We start from the raw sequence: 20081 nt of genomic DNA, 5'->3' as shown, positions 1-20081 counted from the left end.
AGAGCACTGGCTGCTCTTCCAGAAGTTCTGAGTTCAATTCCCAGCAACCACATGGTGGCTCACAACCATCTGTAATGAGATCTGGCGCCCTCTTCTGTATACATAATAAATAAGTAAATCTTAAAAAAAAAAAAGAGCTTCTGAGCCAGGCCATGGTGGCACAGGTCTTTAATCCCAGCACTTGGGAGACAGAAGCAGGAGGATCTCTGTGAGTGTGAGGCCAGGCTGGTCTACAGAGTGAGTTCCAGGACATCCAGGGGCTACATAGTGAGATCCTGTCTTGAAAAACAAAAAGAAAAAAGAAAAAGAAAAGAGCTGCTGGAAAAGTTCAGAGGTCTCAGTGGATCCTGATGCACAACAAAATGGTTGGTGACGGCCCTTCATGCTTTCAGCAGGACAGAATGACAGACAGCCTCTTCCCCAGCTCTGCTGTCACAGAAGGCTAATCCGTTGTTGCGTCTGCACTGTCAGAATCATCCTGAAAAGAGAAGAGAATGCACCTGTTGTTCCTATGGTGACCATCAATGATGCTGCTCAAACCCCACAACCCCCCATCCTCCAACCCCCCAGCCCCCCACCCCCACTCGGTTAACATGCGGAGAACTACTGTGTGCTGGAGAATGGAATACACATTCTTACATGTTTATGTTTTTTCTTCTATGCCTTTAAGGAGGCCTCATGCGTGGTGGGAAACCACTCTTCCATTGAGCTGTATCCAGCTCCAGCTCTAAGTATTATCTTTAAAAGCTGAAAGGAAACTGAAAGATCTAGGGAAGGTGCTACTTACATCCAGATCATCCATGGCAGGGGGAGGTCTCTTAGTGCTGACCTTGTTCAAAAGCTAATGGGAAGATAGAAACAGTCACAAGAGATGACGGGTGAGGGAAGAGAAGTCGGAACGTGAGTAGAGACAGGAGAATGGTCCCAGACCCAGCCATTAATTGGAGAGAAGTCAATTGATAGTCTTATTCTTATTTTTTTTCTTTTTGAGATGATTCCCTTTCTTAAAAGCTAATTACGGAGACTGGAGAGATGGCTCAGAGGTTAAGAGCACTTACTGCTCTTGCAGGGAAACCAAGTTCAGTTCCCAGCACCCACAGCAGGCAGTTACTGCTCTCTGATCTCCTGGGGCACCTGCATTCCCATGAGACACATAAACTCACTCAAACGCACATGCACACACATGATAAATTAAAAATCAAAACACCAAACAAACCAAGATAAAAATAACTTAAAAAGAAAATCTAAAGCCGGGCGGTGGTGGCGCACGCCTTTAATCCCAGCACTCGGGAGGCAGAGCCAGGCGGATCTCTGTGAGTTCGAGGCCAGCCTGGACTACCAAGTGAGTTCCAGGAAAGGCGCAAAGCTATACAGAGAAACCCTGTCTCGAAAAACCAAAAAAAAAAAAAAAAAAAAAAAAAAAAAAAGAAAATCTAGCTGGGCTGGGCGGTGGTGGCACACACCTTTGATCCCAGCCTTCGGGAAGCAGAGCCAAGCATATCTCTGTGAGTTCGAGGCCAGCCTGGTCTACAGAGCAAGACCCAGGACAGGCACCAAAACAACAGAGAGGAACTCTGACTCGAAAAAACAAAAAACAAAACAACATAAATAAATTAAAAAATAAATAAACCTAGTTTAAAGTGGGTGTGGAATCACAGGCCTATAATCCTAGCACTCACAGGCTGAGGCAGGAGGATCAAAAGTTCATGATCAGCTTCAGCTACATTAGGAGACCCTGCTGGGTGGTGGTATCTAACACCTTTAATCCCAGCACTAGGGAGTCGAGACAGTCGGATCTCTGTGAGTTCAAGGCCAGCCTGGTCTACAGAGCGAGTTTCAGGACAGCCAGGACTGTTACATACAGAAGAGCTTTTGTTACATTTTAACAGAACTGGGGCTGGAGAGATGGCTCAGCTCTTAAAGGCTAGGCTCACAACCAAAAATGTTTTTACAGAACGCAGGCACTACTCTGCAAACAGTAACTTAAGGGTGTGAAAATCTACTAATATGGGCTGGCAAGATGGCTCAGTTTGAATAGGCACCTGCTGCCAAGCTTCATTCATGAGTTCAATCCCTGGGACCTACATGTTAGAAATACAGAATACAGACTCCCACAAGTTGGTTCTGTGACGTGTGGTCTGGCCTTCACAAATAAATAAGTAAAATGTGTTAAGTTTTGGTTTTTTTTTTTTAAAGATGGCTCAGCAGCTAAGAGTACCTGCTTCTTTCCAGAGGATTCAAATTTTGTTCCCAACACCCATGTCAGACAATTCACAACCTCCTGTAACTTCAGCTCCAAGGGATCCAACACACATGCAAACACAAAAATGAAAATAACCTTGGGCATAGTGGAACACACCTTTAATCCCAGTCCTAGGGAGGCAGAGGCAAGTGGATATCTGTGAATTTCAAGCCAGCCTGGTCTATATAGCAAATTCCAAACCATCCTACATAAGAACTTGTCTCAAAAAAAAGCAAATAAAATGATAAATCTTTAATTCTTCTCTTTTAAATTTCACTAGTACTAATTTCTCCTAACTGAACAATGAATAAACTATACAGCATATCAGCACCAGTGAGCGGCCTGCTTGGGGAGTTCAATACCCGTGCCTGGCCGGATGTGAAAGCCTGGGATGGGCAGCAGGGTGCTGTGTCTCCTACCTCTGCATAATGCTCCACCTGAGCCAGTTCCACCTCATCGTCTCCTTCCCAGTCTCTCCAGTTGTCAAAGTCCACGGAGAGCCATACGGGCTGCCAGAGGAAGCACAGATGTTACCGGTGGGAAGGAGAGAAGCAGGGGAACACGGGAAGAGCGGGGGCATGGGCACAGTCGGAGGCCTCACAGGGACAGGTCAGCATGCTAGTGTTCCCACATGCACCCCTATGGGCCAACCCACCCTCCAAGCTGCATCCACAAATGTTCACCTGAATCTACTCAGTGCCAAACATAATGCCAAGAACAGCAAGGTCTGAAAAAGCACAGAGTTCTATCCTTCAAGGACTGATGGACAGGGAACCCAAAGCATCCTAGGATTCAACCAAGCAAGACAGACAAGCTGCACTCCCCAGAGTCAGAGGCACCCCTTTGTTGTGGGATATTTGTACACGGTGTGAAAATGTCTTGCTGTGACTGGTGTACTAAAAAGCTGAATGGCCAATAGCTAGGCAGGAGGTATGGGTGGGACTTCCGGGCAGAGAGAGGACTCTGGGAAGAAGAAAGCCGAGTCACCAGCCAGCAGAGGAAGCAGCATGGGCAGTACAGAGAGATGAGTTAACGAGCCAGGACATAGATTGAAATAAATGGGTTAATCTAAGTTGTAAGAGCTAGTGGGACAAGCCCAAGCTAAGGCCAAGCTTTCATAATTAATAATAAGTCTCTGTGTTGTTATTTGTGAGCTGACGGCCCAAAGAAAAATCTGACTATAAATGGTGAGAACCATATGCCAAAGTGCCCACATTTAAAGCCAGGTGTAATGCTACAATCAATCGTGCCAGCATTTTTCAGGTGAAGCCTAGAGAACCAGGGGTTCAAGGTCATCCTTAGCTATATAGCAAGATAAAGTTCAGTCTAAGCTACGTGGGACCCTGTCTCAAAAGAAAATTGAGCCGGGCGGTGGTGGCGCACGCCTTTAATCCCAGCACTCGGGAGGCAGAGCCAGGCGGATCTCTGTGAGTTCGAGGCCAGCCTGGGCTACCAAGTGAGTTCCAGGACAGGTGCAAAGCTACACAGAGAAACCCTGTCTCGAAAAACCAAAAAAAAAAAAAAAAAAAAAGAAAAAGAAAGAAAGAAAAAAAAGAAAATTGAATATTCATACATATTCATTTTAAAGATTTTTTTTCCTTGGGGAGGTGTAGTTTTTTCTCTTTGCTCTTTGGGGGCCAACCACCCAGCTCCCAAATAAACACACAGAGACTTATTCTTACTTTTGAATGCCTGACTTTAGCATGACTTGTTTTTAGCCAGCTTTTCTTAACTTAAATTATCCCATCTACCTTTTGCCTCTGGGCTTTTACCTTTCTCTATTTCTGTATATCTTTTCTTTCTTTCTTATTCCATGTCTGGCTGTGTGGCTGGCCCTTGGCATCCTCCTCTTCACGTTCTTCTCCTTCTATTTATTCTGTGTGCCAGCCCCACCTATTCTTTTTCCTGCCTTGCTATTGGCCATTCAGTTCTTTATTAGACCATCAGTTTTAGGCAGGCAAAGTAACACAGCTTCACAGAGTTAAACAAATATAACATAAAAGAATGCAACACATCTTTGCATCATTAAACAAATATTCCACAGTATAAACAAATACAACACATCTTTAATATTCTACAACAGGATTTTTTTGTTGTTTTGTTTTTGTATATGTTGGTTTGTGTTCTAGGCCTAGAACTGCTTTGTAAACCAGGATGACCTTGAACTCACAGAGATCCACCTGCCTCGGCCTCTTCCTCATGTAGGGATTAAAGGTTTGTGCCACCACACCTGGCTATATTTTGTCTGCCCCTATGTCTGTGTGCCAAGTTCCTGCCTGGTACCCATGGAGGCCAGAAGAGGGCACTGAAACTTCTGGAACTGGAGGTACAAGCAATTCTAATTTGAGCTACTATGAGCTGGAAAATGAACCTGGGTCCTCTGGAGGAGTAACTTAAAAACTGAGCCATCTCTCCAGTCCCATAATTTATAATAAAAAATATTAAAATCATGCCGGGCAGTGATGGTGCACGCCTTTAATCCCAGCACTCGGGAGGCAGAGGCAGGTGGAATTCTTTGAGTTTGAGGCCAGCCTGGTCTACAGAGCGAGATCCAGGAAAGGTGCAAAGCCACACAGAGAAACCCTGTCTCGAAAAACCAAAAAAAAAAATAAAATAAATAAATAAATAAATAAATAAAAATAAAACAAACAAACAAAGTATTAAAATCACATTTATGGGGACTGGAGAGATGGTTAAATGGTTAAGAGCATTGTCTGCTCTTTCAGAAGACCAGGGTTTAATTCCCAGCACCCAGTGGTGATTCACAAGTAGTTTCAGGAGATCCAAATAGGCTACAGTACATGTAGGCAGAACACCCATACACATAAAATAAACAAATTCTTTAAAAAAATTACATTTATGTATTTATTTATTATGTATTCATTCATGTGTAGTGAATGAATGTCACACTTGTGGGGGTGGGCCTCAGATTCAGATCATCAAGTCATCAGGCTTGGTAGCAAGCAACTTTATCTACTGAACCATCTCACTGGCCCCCATAATCTACATTCTTTTTTTTTTTTTTTTTCTTCGAGACAGGGTTTCTCTGTGTAGCTTTTCGACTTTCCTGGAACTCACTTGGTAGCCCAGACTGGCCTCAAACTCACAGAGATCCGCCTGGCTCTGCCTCCCGAGTGCTGGGATTAAAGGCATGCGCCACCACCGCCCGGCTCATAATCTACATTCTTTAATGTCAGCAAAAAAAATAAAAAATTGTGAATGTCAATAGCCAATCAAAATGTTTTTTAAGATTTATTTGTTTTATTTTATGTGTATGAATGTTTTGTCTGCATGTGTGTATGTGTATCACATGCCCATGGAAGTCAGAAGGAGGTGTGGCTCCCCTGGAAATGGAGTAACAGGTGGTTGTAAGCCACCGTGTTGGAGCTACACATTGAACTCAGGTTCTCTGCAAGAGCAACCAATGCTCTTTGAGACAGGGTTTCTCTATGTAGCCCTGCCTGTCCTGGAACTATCTCTGTAGACCAGGCTAGCCTTGAACTCACAGAGATCCACCTGCCTCTGCTTCCCTGCTTCCCAAGTGCTGGGATTAAAGGTGTGCGCTGCCACTGCCAGACTCAAAATAATTTTTTTAACTGTGAAGAAACTACTGAAATAAATGTAAAAGCCAGATTCAGCCAGCAGGTGGCCACCTTTCAGCTTTTAGAAGAGAAGTTCTTTTCGGAGCCTCAAGTGAGAGTGACAAAGTCAACTTAAGTTCAACAGACCACACTGGGAACAATGGAAAGTGGGGATAAGAGATGGGACAGAAAATATGCAACAAACTCCCAACGAAGTCAGGCATAGAAGCCCATACCTGTAAAGTCAACATTCAGAATGCTGAGACAGAAGGATGGCAAGTTCAAGGCCAGCCTGAGCTACATAGAAAGAGCCTGTCTCGCCAGGCAGTGGTGGCACACGCCTTTAATCTCAGCACTCGGGAGGCAGAGGCAGGCGGATCTCTGTGAGTTCGAGGCCAGCCTGGTCTACAGAGTGAGGTCCAGGACAGGCTCCAAAGCTACACAGAGAAACCCTGTCTCGAAAAACAAAACAAAAAAAAGAGCCTGTCTCAAAAGCAAACACAAAGAGACCAAAAAACAAACAAACAGGTTCCCCCAATGAAGCCTGATGGATGCAGTCTAGACTAGGAGGAAATACATAAATCTCAGAATATTTGGGAGATCAAATATACAGGACCCAGGTAACTCACTGAATTCTGACTTGAAGGAAGGCAAACCCAAATCCAGATGTAACTCTGGTGCCTGGGTACCCAGAGAGAGCACACAGATAGACTGCACAGAAGGAGCAGACTCCCTCCCCACACACTCACCTTGATATCCTCCTTGGTGAGCCGTGGCCAAGCCACCTTCTCCTTCCATTTCCTCACAAAGCAAGTAATAGAGCGACCAGAGCGCTTATCCTGGGAGTCCTGGCAGAAAGACAGCCTGTCTTAGAGACTGAGTTTTAGGATAAACCTCCAGTTTCCTGGCTTGGCCAGCCTTTCTGTCCAGATCTGACTGTCCTTACCCTGCCCTCACCTTGGAGTTCACCTTGGCATAGAACTCAATCTCGTTGTACAGCTCCACTCCGTCACCGTTCCTGCAGCTGAAGAGACAGTAAAGCTGAGACACGGGAAGTGAGGGCACAGTTCTGAGACACCAGGCCCTTCCAAGGGGAAGGCCACTACCTGAACACAATGCGGTCATCCTCAATGAGTACACTCACGTCGGTGCTGTCCTCAACACAAAACTCCATGTAAACATATTTGGGTCTGTCGTACCACAGGGTCCGGGCGTGCTGCCTGAAGAGGGTGGAGGTGGGGCTTGGTAGGAGTGGGCAAGACTGAAGGCAATACGGAGAGGCGGAGGGAGGAGACAATATAGTCGGATGTAGTGCCACTGAACCAGATGGAGGGGAGTGGTTGGAGCAGATGGAAGTGGTGAGAACGAACCCGGAAAGACAAGGGAAGTGAGTTAGGAGGTACATTTAGTTCACACCACTCCTCTCACCCCAGTCACAGAGGCCCGGGGTCCCGGGCTCCGATGGATCTGGGCAGAATCAGCAGCTTCTACAAGATGTGGGGCAGGGAATCTGCAGGGAGAGGGGCAAGGGGGTAGGATCTGTGTGATGGTGGCCTGAAACTCACCGTTCCATGGTGGCTCCAACTGCCCGGTGGCTCTTGGAGTCCCAGGCAAGGGCCTCTATCTTTAGATCCTAGGGGCGCGCCTAGCAGCTGCCTCTCCTTATTTGGTAGGGGTGAGGGTTGAGAGGAAGGGAAAGGTGGCAAGACAGCAAAAGTGATCTGAACGCCAGGGGGACTCTGGGAGAGTTTACTGCATCCCTTTACGTCTCGGGGTCTCCAGAAATATACGGATCAGGAATACATTCACCCTCTATGGCCAGGGAAAGGGCTACCCTAGACCCTCTAGACAGGAAATTACTTATCCTCGGCCTCGTTCATTTGTCCCCCCAACCCTAAGTACTCGGGTAGAGTCTAATTCCCTGTGCATTGAAGTCGGCTCCAGCGGGCGGGCCCTCGGGAGACCGGAGGCGTGCAGGCCCCGCCCACCGCTCCTCCAGGCTTCCCGGCCAGCGCCCGTTGTCATGGCAGCAAGGGGGCGCGCCTGACGTGCGGCGGCGCTTCCGGGAAGATGGCGGCCGTGGAGGTGGCTACGGAGCAGGCCACTGTGGTGACGGCCTTGGGGCCAAAGGCGAAGGACGAAGAAGAGGAGGAGGAGGAGGAGGAGGAGGAGGAGGAGGAGGAGGAGTCGTTGCCACCATGCGAGGCAGTGCGCTGGGCCCCAGTGGGGGCGGTGGCCGAGGCCGGGCCTGGGGCGGCGGCGTTCTCGGAGGAGGCGGCGGCAGCCGAGGAGCCTGGAGCGGCTCCGGGCTCTCCTCCGGACGCGACCGTCCGCACGCTGCGGCGACTGCAAGCCGAGCGGCGGCAGCTGGACTCGGCCCTGCTCGCGCTGTCCTCGCACTTCGCGCAGGTGCAGTTCCGCCTGCGCCAGGTAGTGCGCGGGGCGCCGGCGGAGCAGCAGCGTCTCCTGCGCGAGCTGGAAGACTTCGCCTTCCGCGGCTGTCCTCACGTCCTGGGTTACGAGGGGCTGGGAGACCCCTGCGGCGGCGGCGAAGGCGGCGGCGGCGGCGGCGATGGGCTTCCGGAGGACCGGCCACGCGTGCGGGGCGAGGACCAGGTGAGTGTCTGGGGCTGGGTCCGGCTGGGGCAGGCAGGGAGTGTGTCGGGGGTGATGGCAGACGCGGACCGAGGCAGAAAGGGTGAGGAGCGAGCAAGTTGGATGTATGGTAGGTACGTGAATGCCAGATACGGACACTGGAGACAGGAAGATGCAGAAAGACGTAAAGTGAACATTGAAAAGGTAATGGAAGCAGTGCTGCCTCCGTCCACCTTGCCCACGCCTGAAGGTACTTATCCCGAGTGTGTATGTGTGTCACACGCTCTACCATGAGATATACCTCCAGCCCTGAGCACTTGCTGATAGATGAGCATGGGGAACAGAAGTGGGAAGTGAAAGGTCCCCCTGCCCCGTGCTTTTTTGGCATATACATGTGCTGTAATCTTTATACTGCCTTATCTCAGTGAGAGATTTGGTAAATAGACACCTCCTCTTGGTAGTGGAAAGAAACACACCTCCTAATTATAAGGAATTCCTAGCAGTGTCTTCAAACTGCTCTGCCATCCTGCTTAATTAACGGGGTTCTCTGAACGGGGCCTTCTGGCTGACAAGTGCGTTCCTTAGGACACTGAAGAAGCAGTGAAATTCTGTAAACCACAGCAAGGGAAGGTTCCTTACGAACTTGGCATCTCTGGAAGCTGGAAGTATTGAGACAAGCTGCCTTTCTCCTTCATATTCTGCAGATTACAGTCCACATAAGGCTTTCTTTTAGCTCAGAATGTCTCTAGCCAGGAAAACTGATCGGTAGTAGATATTGACTTTTGTTAATCTGAACTGTTTCCAGTTCCTCCCTCCTCATACCCATATCTCCTTGCACAAGGAGCCGTCAACTCTAAGTGGCCAGACTTAAAAAGTTAGAATAAATAGAATTACTGGTAGCCAGGCCCAGTTCAGTGGCGAATGACATGAAGGCCATATGCAGACATGGTAGGTACTTTTTATTGTTCACTGTCACTTTCAGAAAAATTTTCAGTGTGAGGCCATAAAAAATTGTGCTCAGTGGATACGTTGATGTATGAACAGGTAGTACCTGAGTGGAGGACAGCTTTGAGTTGAGTGATGGACTTTTTCTATTTGGGGGGTCAAAGGGGTCTTGGGAGTAGAACCCAGGGACTTGCATGTTGTAGGCAAATGCTCTGTCATCAATTGAGCTATGTTCACAGCTCTTGAAATTATTATTATCATCGATTTTGTTGTTTTTCGAAATAGGGTTTCTCTGTGTAGCCCTTGATGTTCTGGAACTCTCTCTATAGACCAGGCTGGCCTCGAACCCCGAGATATGTCTGACTCTACCTCTCAAGTGCTGGGATTAAAGCATGTGCCACCACTGGCCCGGAAATTTTTTTTTTTAAGGCAAGTTCTCTAGGTAAGGCTGCCTTTGAACTTACTATAGAATAATCTTGAAGTATTTAAAAAAATTAGTGAGTAGTGAGTGTGTGTGTGTGTGTGTGTGTGTGTGTGTAGGAGCACTGCTGGTATCACAGCCTGTGTATGCAAGTCTGAGGACAACTTTCTGGGGGCAGTTCTCTCCTTAGAATGTGAGTTCTAGAAATCAAACACAGGCAATCAGGCTCAGTGTTCCTAACCTTGAATTTCTGATCCTCCTGCCTCCACCTTCTGAATACTGAGATTACAGGCATGGGGACCGTACCCAGTTATCCAGTGCTTGGTTCTGAACCCAGCTTCTAGTATGCACTAGGCATGCGTTCTACCAACTTAGTTATATCCCAAGCCTTTCCAAATTACTTTAAACTGCCGGGCGGTGGTGGCTCACGCCTTTAATCCCAGCACTCGGGAGGCAGAGGCAAGCATATCTCTGTGAGTTTGAGGCCAGCCTGGTCTCCAAAGTGAGTTCCAGGAAAGGCACAAAACTACACAGAGAAACCCTGTCTCAATAAACAAAACAAGAAAACAAAACAAAACAAAACAAATTTAAAAAACCAAATTACTTTAAACTTTATCTCAATTTGTACTGGAAGTTAAATCTACTGTTTCCTGCCTTGCCCCAGAACTTACTGTTCTCTCTGTTAAATTTGTTTGCTCAACTCCAGCAAATATGCTGTAACTATGACAGCAAGTGACAGACTTTGGCAGATGTAGTCATGGAAACAAGCCAGCATTTATAGCTGGTTTCTTTCTTCCTTGGCTTCACAAAGGGATGACAAAGCTGGACTATTTTCTTCATTTCTTTCTCTTTTGGCTGATTAGATAACGTCCTCCAGCCAGAGGTCATTATTTGGAATCTGTTATTTTGTACCTAATATAGTCCAAAAACATGTAAGAAATATGTACTGAGGGCTGGAGAGATGGCTCAGTGGTTAAGAGCACTGGCTGCTCTCCAGAGGACCCAGGTTCAGTTCCCACCATCAACATGGCAGATCACAACTTTCTATAAAGTTGTTCAGTCCTGTTCCAAAGGAAAGATTAGACTCCCTCTTCTGGCCTCCATGGACACTAGGCACTCACGTGGTCCATAAACATAACATTTTAGAAATATTTTTTAAGGAAGAAAAGAAATACTTCCTGAGAATTCACCTCATACTGGGCACAGTTCTAGGTGTATTGGGGTTGGAAGTCAAGGCCTTTGCCCTCTAGGAGGTCATAGATTAGTAGGAACAGGTCCTAAACAAATCCTGTAATGAGTAAGTGTACACAATACAAAGGAAGAAATTACTTGTTCTGCCTGGAGAAAATCAGAGAAAGCTTTCAGTGGAGACCTCGTTACTAAGCTGAGAAAAAGGACATGCTCTGAGAAAAAAGCAGTAAGACTCAGGAAGGATCGGAAGAGTATCCTGAGGCTTGCTTTCATGTTCCACAAAGCTAAAGAAAGGGGATTGCTTTTGAAGAAGTTGAACGAAAGTTAATTCTTTGTTTTCATCTGTTCTCTCTCATACCTTGCTTCTTGAGGGCTTGGTAAGTAAAGCTTGTTTGGTTGGTTTTCATTTGTTTGGTTGGTTGTTTTTTTCAGTGGTGGTTGTTAATATAGAGTCTGTATCAGTCCAGACTGGCCTGAAACTCACTGAGGAGTGTAGGTGTACACGATCATGTCTGGCTTGCTTTTTGTTTTGTTCAGGATTTGTACTCAGAAATGATGAAGATCCAGTATCTAAGAATATGTTGTCAAGACTTGATCACTGTAAAGGACTCTTAATAATTTAAAGGCAGAAGCTACATGGTAACTGCCATGAAAAGGGGGTTGTCCTTAGAGAAAGCTACCTCACACATATGTACACACACCACACTGTTAGCTTCCCACCCCTGCGACTTGGCTTCTATATATTTCTGTGCCTTAGGTACTTATATTCCATTGTTCCCCCTTTTACAGAAATAGCTATAACCTTTCCAAGTAGCTTTGAAACTTCAGAAAACTGGTTGATTTCTATATATATAAAGCCTTTCTCTATACTCAGACCCTCGGGCCTTGCTTTGTGAGATGGGGTCTCATGTAGCACAGCCTAGCTTCAAACTAGCTATCTAGCTCATGCTGGACTCGAACTTCTGATCCAAGCTACCATACCAGGTTCATTCCCCCAGACTGTTGCAAAATCGGTTTGCACAGAGTAGTGAGGAGTTAGGCTGTGTTGACTGGCCATGAAGATGACACCTTTAACTCCAGGAGGCCATCTTACCTAAGTTTTCTCTCTCCTGACTAGACCTTTGAAAAACAACAAGTCTATTAACAAAAGGCTTCTTTGTGTTAATATCCTGTTTCCAATGAAGGAATGATCACTTCTTAAAGAAAACACACGTGTAGGGCTATAGTGGCAAATGCCTTTAATCCCAGCACTCAAGAAGCAGAGGCAGGTGGATCTCTGAGCCTGGTCTACAGAGTGAGTTCCAGGGTAGCCGGGGCTGCACATTGCCCTGGTGAAGTATATTCTTCCTGTTGAACCTGCCTTGTCAATTGTCTCATTGAATCAGTTGGAAGTGTTATATATTTTCCTGGTCATTATTGGCCTGAGCTCTTGAAGTGCCTTTGGCTTCTCTCTTCTGTGAAATAGACCCAAGTGTTTTTCTCTTCCTAGAGTGAGCAGGAAAAACGAGAGCGTCTGGAAACCCAGAGGGAGAAGCAGAAAGAACTGATTCTGCAGCTCAAGACCCAGCTTGATGACCTGGAAACCTTCGCCTATCAGGAGGGCAATTATGACTCCCTGCCGCAGTCTGTGGTCTTGGAAAGACAGCGGGTGAGCAGACCTCAGAGGCGACTCCAGCATTTCTGATGGTTAATATATCCCTGCTGGCAGTATTCCAACCTAGGCTCCCACAGAGCACTTCTCCCATGGCCTTACCAAGAACCCTGGGTCCAAAGCAGAGGGAAAGTTGACTATTTCCTGGACCTGGAGCCAGTCTCTCTTTCTTGTTCTCTTCTTTCCAAAGTTCCTTTATCATTTGTTTTTATCAATAAAAAGGATTAGCAATATATTCACCTGGAAGCCTTTAGAGAAAGTAAATATGAGGCTTGGGGGACTTTATTTATTTTTATTTTATGTATATGAGTGTTTTGCCTGCATATACAACTTTGTACCATGTACATGAAGTGCCTGTGGAAGCCAGAAGAAGGTGGCAGACCCTCTGAAGTGGAGTTGCAGAGGTTGTGAGTTGCAATGTGGGTGCTGGGAACCCCACCCTGCTCCTCTGGAAGAGTGCCAGTACTCTTAACTGCTGACCCATCTCTCCAGCCCAAATATGAGGCTACTGGATCTTTAGCCACTTTGGATCATTCATCCTGTTCTAATGGGTGAAAGTTGACTGGCCTGGTAAGTTCACAGTTCATGAGAGGTACCATTTCTGATTGAAAGGAACTGTGTGTCCTTTTGTGTAGGCGGAGTTTCTCTGTGTCCTAGCAGCCACTTCCCAAATAACCACTCAGAGACTTATTAATTATGAATAAGTAATTGACTGATAGCTTAGGCCTGTCTCCAGCCAGCTCTTACAATTTAAATTAACCCATTCCTATTAATCTATGTGCTGCCCCAAGGCTTGTTTACCTCATCTATGAACTTACCATGTTGCTTCTTCGAGTCTGGCTCAAAACTCCCCCTGATTCTTGAGACTCCACCCTTCTTCCTCCCAGCATCTTCTGTCTCACTGTCCTGCCTATACCTCCTGCCTAGCTACTGGCCAGTCAGCTCTTTTATTAAACCAATCAGAAGATACCTTGGCAAAGACACATTTTCATAGTGTAACAAAAGGATTAATTCATAACACTTTCATTTTGTTTTGTTTGTTTGTTTGTTTTGGTTTGGTTTGTTGTTTGTTTGTTTGGTTTTTCAAGACAGGGTTTCTCTTTGTAGACTGGCTGTCATTTAACTCACTCTGTAGACCAAGTTGGCCTCGAACTCACAGAGATCTGCCTGCCTCTGCCTCCTGAGTGCTGGGATTAAAGGTGTGTGCCACCACTGCCCAGCTTGTTTGTTTTTTGAGACAGTTCTCATATAGCTGAGGCTGGCCTCTAACTTGCTATATAGGCCACCAACGCCCCCCTCATCCTTTTTAAATTACTATAGAAGTGTGGGTGCACACGTGCCATAGCATACATCTCTCCCTCCACCACTGTGTGGGTTCTGAGGATCTAACTCCGGTCACTAGGCTGGTATAACAAGTGCTTTTATCTCTGAGCCATCTCTTGGGCCCTGTACTCATCTTAATCAGCAGCTGCATCATTTTCTCCTGAAGTCAGAGGATGCTGCAGTTTTTATTGTGTTCGAGCATAGAAGCCTCTCTAAGAGTCTCCTCCCCAGCCTTCCTTGAGAACTGCAAAGCGTATACTCACTGCTGTGTTCTTGATAGGTGATCATTGATGAGTTAATAAAGAAACTGGACATGAATCTGAATGAGGACATCAGTTCCCTGTCAACCGAGGAGCTTCGTCAGCGTGTGGATGCAGCAGTGGCTCAGATTGTCAACCCAGCTCGGGTGAAAGAACAGTTGGTTGAGCAACTGAAAACCCAGATCCGAGATCTGGAGATGTTCATCAGCTTCATCCAAGGTCAGAGGAGCATCTGGGAAAAGGAAACGTATTCAGTGTGGTGTTCTCTGTGGTCTGAGAACTCATCTAAAGGGGCCAGTTCTCACTGTATTTAAGAGAATTTAAGAGATTTGAAATGGGTGTGGTGTTCCATGCCTTTAGCCCTCAAATGCAGAGAGGCAGGGGCTGGCAGATCTCTGAGTTATAGGCCAGCCTGTCACATAGAGTGAGTTCCAGGCTACCCTACATAATGAGACCTCTTATGTATGCCACAGTAGATTGGGAAAGAACATTATCTAGCGCCTGTCTTTCAGGCCACTGCTGGCCTCACCTCCTTGAGCAGATTCCTCCCTCTTAGTCTTACACTCTTCACTGGGGATGATTCATTCTTCATTTGCTAAGCAAATATTTACTGAGCCAACTGTGCTGTACCAGGCACCTTTCACCCAGCGGAACACAATAATTTATAAAACTCTGGGCACACAGTAGACGCTATCAACTATTCCTTTTCCCTTTAAAACTCTGCTGTGAAGGGGATAAATAATGTCTTGGTTTTGTGCCTTCTGATGATAGATGAAGTGGGAAGCCCCTTGCAGACAAGTGGACACTGTGAGTGCAAGGCCAGCGGGAAGACAGGAAACGGCTCCACCAGAACAGGCAGCAGCACACTGCCCCCAGGAGCCAGCAAAAGTAAGTACAGCTCCTAGAGTGCCCAGGCCACAAAAGCAGAAAGTGGGAAGTGGAAGCAGGAGGATTGAAAGTTCAAGGCCAGTCTGGACTACGTATTGAGATTCTCTCTGGCTAAAAGAAAGGACAGTGAGGTTGGCTCTGCAGGTATCAACCTGTGTTGGATCCCCAGCCCTGCATGGTAGAAGGAGAGTACTGACTCCTTCTGGTTGTCCTGTGACCTTATTGAACCACACACACACCACACACGATTAATGAGTTACTGCTTGGGTCTTAGGAAGAAATGGGGGAGAAGAAATGATAATAGTGCAAGGTGTCTTTGGGGCATGATACCATTCTAATATGGATTGTGATGATGATGTACAATTTTGAAAAACCACCAGATCTGGGAGACATGGCTAGTATAGTGTGGAGGAGTCCTAGAGCCCTGGGTTTAATCCTGAGTACCAAAAAACAAAACAAAAAGAAGCTGAGCCTGCCGGGCGGTGGTGGTGCACGCCTTTAATCCCAGCACTGGGAGGCAGAGCCAGGCGGATCACTCTGAGTTCAAGGCCAGCCTGGTCTACAGAGTGAGATCCAGGACAGGCACCAACATGACACACAGAAACCCTGTCTCAAAAAAACCAAAAAAAAAAAAAAGAAGCTGAGCGTGGCGGCATATACCTATAATCTTACCACTTGAGAAACTGAGGCAGGAAGATGGAGTTTGAGGCCAGCCTAGACATGGTGCCTCCCTGAAATCCCAGAAATAGGGAGGCTGAGAGGGGATGATTGCCATGATAGCAAGATCCTGTGTGAAAAACTAGCAGCCTGAATTGTATACTAGAAATGGGCATCTGCACAGTACCTCAGTTAGAGTCATCAGCCAGCTGCATCCTTGCCTTCATGTGGTACCTGCACTGTGGCTTAGAGGCAAGACGTGCTCCCAGCTTGTGACCTGTTGAATGTTTTATGTCATTTTGACCTCTGTCTAATGAATCACTCTTTCTAAGCAGCAAAGGCAGAAGATGTGAAGAGAGTCCGGGAAACGGGGCTACACCTGATGCGTCGAGCGCTGGCTGTGCTCCAGATCTTTGCTGTTAGCCAGTTGGGCTGTGCCACAGGCCAGATCCCTCAAACCTTGTGGCAGCGGGGCCAGGCAGATAGAGACTACTCCCCCTTACTGAAAAGGCTGGAAGTGTCAGTAGACAGAGTGAAGCAGCTAGCCTTGAGACATCAGCCACATGACCATGTCATCACCTCGGCCAACCTCCAGGAACTCTCTCTAGGAGGCAAGGATGAGCTGACCATGGCTGTGCGGAAGGAGCTGACAGTGGCTGTGAGGGACCTGCTGGCCCATGGACTGTATGCCTCCTCCTCTGGGATGAGCCTTGTCATGGCCCCCATTGCTTGTTTGTTGCCAGCCTTCTCCTCGGCCCCTGAGACCATGCACCCCTGGGAGCTCTTTGTAAAGTACTATCATGCCAAGAATGGCCGTGCGTATGTGGAATCCCCAGCCCGGAAGCTCTCACAGTCCTTTGCCCTTCCTGTAACGGGTGGCACCGCTGTGACTCCCAAACAAAGTCTTCTGACAGCCATCCACCTGGTGCTGACGGAGCATGACCCTTTCAAGCGCAGTGCTGACTCAGAGCTGAAGGCGTTGGTGTGCATAGCACTGAATGAGCAGCGCCTGGTGTCCTGGGTAAACCTCATCTGCAAGTCAGGGTCCCTCATCGAGCCCCATTACCAGCCCTGGAGCTACATGGCCCACACAGGTTTCGAGAGTGCCCTCAACTTGCTCAGCCGCCTCAGCAGCCTCAAGTTCAGTCTTCCTGTAGACTTGGCCGTGCGCCAGCTCAAGAACATCAAAGATGCCTTTTGATGAGAATGCCTGACCTTAGCACCCGCCCCCCACACACACACCTTGCTCTGAAGAGATAGCTGTCCTAGAGTTCCAGAGTACAGGCAGGGAGTCAGAGCAAGGGTTAGAGACATTTTCTCAAACCCTTTTCAGGTGGTCACCCTAATGGAGGCAAAGCCTGTTTTCTCTTAGCAGATTAAGAAGATGTGCAGAGACTCTCATCAAAAATAGTGTCAGGGCCTTGAGAGATGCTTCACCAGGTAAAGATGCTTGCTATCACACCTGGCAATCTGAGTGATCCTGGGGACCCACCTGGTACAGGGAGAGAACAGACCTCTCACAGATTGTTCTCTTACCTCCACACACGAACTGTGGCACCTGTGCATCCCTCAGGTGCCCAAACACAAGTAAATTTAATAATATAATTTTTTTTTTTTTTTTTTTTTTTTTTTTGGTTTTTCGAGACAGGGTTTCTCTGTGTAGCTTTGCGCCTCTTCTGGAACTCACTTGGTAGCCCAGGCTGGCCTCGAACTCACAGAGATCCACCTGGCTCTGCCTCCCGAGTGGTGGGATTAAAGGAGTGCACCACCACCGCCCGGCTTAATAATATAATCTAAAAACCAGTGTCAGGACTAGAGGTGTCGCTCAGTGGCGTGGTGCATGAAAAGCATGCACACAGGCAGGGCTGAGGACGTTAAAAGCAGAAAGAGCCATCCCTGGCCCACCACAGTGTACCAGTCCCACTGGGTAGGAACCTGTGTTAACAAAATCAGTTACCACACATAGCTAATGCCCAACTCACTGTGGCATGTCTGATTTTCAGAAAATTGAGGTTGTGCCCACCATTCTCTTCATGGCAGCAAGTCACTGTATGAGGGAGTTCTGGAAGACTCTGAGCTTCAGGCTCCTGCTAGTTAGGTTGGAGCATTCTTCTTTATCAGAAGCAGCTGTGAGAGCCCGAGGGCCAGAACTGTAATTCCAGGTAGGAATTCTGATTCCCCTTCCTTTAAGGGAGTTTCAGTGTGAGTCTAAGATGAGAACAGCAATCTCCCTGCTGAGGTAATCCGCCCACACAGACAGTGCTGTCCTGGTCTCAAAGAATGACAACTGATATTAGGTACCATCTCTAGAAAGTCACTTTCCTCTGTGAACCTCTCAGGGCTGACAGTCTTTGGCCTTGCACTCAAGAACACACAGTGCACACCGTGATGAGTGGTACAGCCCCGTGGGTTGTGACCCACTGGCACCACTTGCCTGAAGAATGGCTGACGGGGAAGGTTTGATCTTGCAGTGTGGTCAGCAGCAGGGCCAGGAATTACTAACGATCTCCATACAGACCACACACCTGCACATCTGTGAGAATAATTCCCTTGTCTTTCAGCATGCAGTGAGCACATGCTCCAGGACTCACCAAGGATGGGTGAACTAAACTGCCACTTGCATTTTGTTCCTGTGAAGTACACTTTAACTTATTTCAGTGACTTGTCACTTAAGATGCATCATTGACATTTAATGTCAATATGTGCAGTTTCCCTATGAAACACAGTAGTGTTCTGGGGTGTGGGATGCAGCTCAGTGATAGAGTGCTTGCTGGCATGTCTGAGACCGTGTTTTTGTCCTCAGCACCACCCCAGGAAAAAAAAAAAAAGATAATTGTAAAATATCATAAATAATGATATATCTGTGATTGATAATAAAATTACAGTATTTTGTGTAGCTTCTCTGCAAAGCCCATAACTCTCCTCTGCTTTCTGAGTCTCTCTAGTCCTATGAGCCCATGTAACCTAGGTCAGTATTTCTTTAGGAACTGCCTACTTCCTCTGCCCTGGATCAAGGCAGGATTTGGTGGCAGTAGTGGTTCATCTTGCCTAGACTATAGCAGCAACACTGCAGTGGATGTGGCCACGGATGCAGCTTCTGGAAACTGGTACTGTTAAGTCCACTCCTCAGGCTGCCGCCAGTGTTTAGGGTGAGTGGGAACTGGTGTTAGTATATAGATTTGCCCCATACTGTCTTTTAACTTACGTGTATGGTGTTTGTGTGTGGGGACAGGAGTTCCGTGGCTCTTCTGTGGAGTTCTTCTGTCATTACGTGGGTTCCAGGAGCTGAACTCATCAGCAGGCTTGTGTGGCAAGCACCCACCCACCTTTCGGGTTCTGTCTTGTTTTGTAATCCTTATTTGCATGAAGACTTTGTAGTAGTGGAATAGAAAGTATTTTTCTGCTGTGCCGTCCTAATTTCCCTCTCCCTCCTTCAAGGCGTGACATTATTACCTCTTCCCTTTACAGCTGTGGAACCTGAACTGAAGGGTGCTCAAAGACTTGAGATTTGAACTCGCCTAAAGCCAAAGCTTCTCATCTTTATGCTCCATCATGTTATTTCATTGTGCCATTCTGTGTTTAAGTCATTTATCTCTCCTGTTTCCATCCTTTAATTTTACCTTTACTTTGGAGAGCACTAAGTATTTTCTAAATACTTGCCAGAAATTCCAGCCGCCAAAGTACTAGGCTGAAGGCAGTGAGGCAGACAGGCATTGCTCTGCCAAGTTCTTCATGAAGCCTAAAGATGAGTACCCACAAAAGACCCCCAGCATCCCAGCAGTCATCTCTGCTAGGAAAGGAGCTGCCTATAACAATATAAATCTGTCCCTGGCTTGGGATACAGCCCAGTAAGGGAGGAGAGGAGTGACAGTCAAGTCTGAGGATATTCAAGAATGAAATGAAAAAGAGCTGTGGGCCTGGGCATGGTGGCACAGCCTATAAACCCAGCACTCTGTACGGGAGGATGTCACGGATTGTCATGGTCCGGGTGTGTGGGTTCATGCAGATCTGTGGAAAGAAGACTCAGAGGCATCTTAAGAATTAACCTAGCCTTACATGGCTGCAGGGGGTCCAGCCTCAAAGGACTGAAGCACTTTCCTTTCACCCAGGGCATTTTTATTTTCTCTCTATTTACAGTTTAGCCAGTTAATTTCTGTATCATCAAAGAAACCTGAAAGGAGCTCCCAAAGATACAATGCCAAGTGCAAATTCCTAGATTTCTCAGGTACCAGGTTTTCCGGGTTTCCTGAACCAAGTTTTTTTTGTTGTTGTTTTTCGAGACAAGGTTTCTCTGTGTAGCTTTGGAGCCTGTCCTGGAACTCACTCT

At 47.0% G+C, this 20081-nt stretch overlaps 2 protein-coding genes across 5 annotated transcripts; one reads left to right on the top strand and one right to left on the bottom strand.

Annotated features, from left to right (window-relative positions):
* Positions 1-151: 151 nt before the first annotated feature.
* On the bottom strand, positions 152-7506 carry Ptges3l (prostaglandin E synthase 3 like). 3 transcript variants are annotated; one of them, XM_052756297.1, is made up of 7 exons: positions 7389-7506; positions 6930-7043; positions 6781-6847; positions 6573-6671; positions 2662-2751; positions 788-841; positions 152-478 (listed from the first exon to the last, which is right to left on the bottom strand). In XM_052756297.1, the coding sequence occupies exons 1-7, from the start codon at positions 7394-7396 to the stop codon at positions 443-445; spliced, it is 468 nt and encodes a 155-aa protein (XP_052612257.1). In that variant the 5' UTR covers positions 7397-7506; the 3' UTR covers positions 152-442. The 3 variants fall into 3 exon arrangements, with proteins under 3 accessions (XP_052612257.1, XP_052612258.1, XP_052612259.1); XM_052756298.1 differs by having other exon boundaries at positions 6930-7140; positions 7389-7500; XM_052756299.1 differs by lacking the exon at positions 6930-7043.
* Rundc1 (RUN domain containing 1) lies at positions 7504-18650 on the top strand. Of its 2 annotated transcripts, none has more exons than XM_052756275.1 (5): positions 7504-8439; positions 12465-12623; positions 14230-14428; positions 14981-15097; positions 16090-18650. In XM_052756275.1, the coding sequence occupies exons 1-5, from the start codon at positions 7894-7896 to the stop codon at positions 16953-16955; spliced, it is 1887 nt and encodes a 628-aa protein (XP_052612235.1). In that variant the 5' UTR covers positions 7504-7893; the 3' UTR covers positions 16956-18650. The 2 variants fall into 2 exon arrangements, with proteins under 2 accessions (XP_052612235.1, XP_052612234.1); XM_052756274.1 differs by having other exon boundaries at positions 16087-18650.
* Positions 18651-20081: the final 1431 nt, after the last annotated feature.

This window comes from Peromyscus californicus, unplaced genomic scaffold (genome assembly GCF_007827085.1).
Source record: "Peromyscus californicus insignis strain IS unplaced genomic scaffold, ASM782708v3 Scaffold_3__1_contigs__length_106647218, whole genome shotgun sequence".
NCBI classification, from domain to species: domain Eukaryota; kingdom Metazoa; phylum Chordata; class Mammalia; order Rodentia; family Cricetidae; genus Peromyscus; species Peromyscus californicus.
Note: the sequence above shows the minus strand (reverse complement) of the source record. Positions and strands in the feature narration are given on the sequence as shown.

Excerpts from the sequence above, each read along its gene's own strand:
- Ptges3l (XM_052756297.1), bottom strand. Across the intron at positions 6,672-6,780 it reads ATGCCAAGGTGAACTCCAAG|GACTCCCAGGATAAGCGCTC; the intron begins GTGAGGGCAGGG and ends TCTTTCTGCCAG. Across the intron at positions 842-2,661 it reads AGGTGGAGCATTATGCAGAG|CTTTTGAACAAGGTCAGCAC; the intron begins GTAGGAGACACA and ends TCTTCCCATTAG.
- Rundc1 (XM_052756274.1), top strand. The coding sequence starts at position 7,894 with ATGGCGGCCGTGGAGGTGGCTACGGAGCAGGCCACTGTGGTGACGGCC. Across the intron at positions 8,440-12,464 it reads GCGTGCGGGGCGAGGACCAG|AGTGAGCAGGAAAAACGAGA; the intron begins GTGAGTGTCTGG and ends TTCTCTTCCTAG. Across the intron at positions 15,098-16,086 it reads GCCCCCAGGAGCCAGCAAAA|CAGCAAAGGCAGAAGATGTG; the intron begins GTAAGTACAGCT and ends ACTCTTTCTAAG.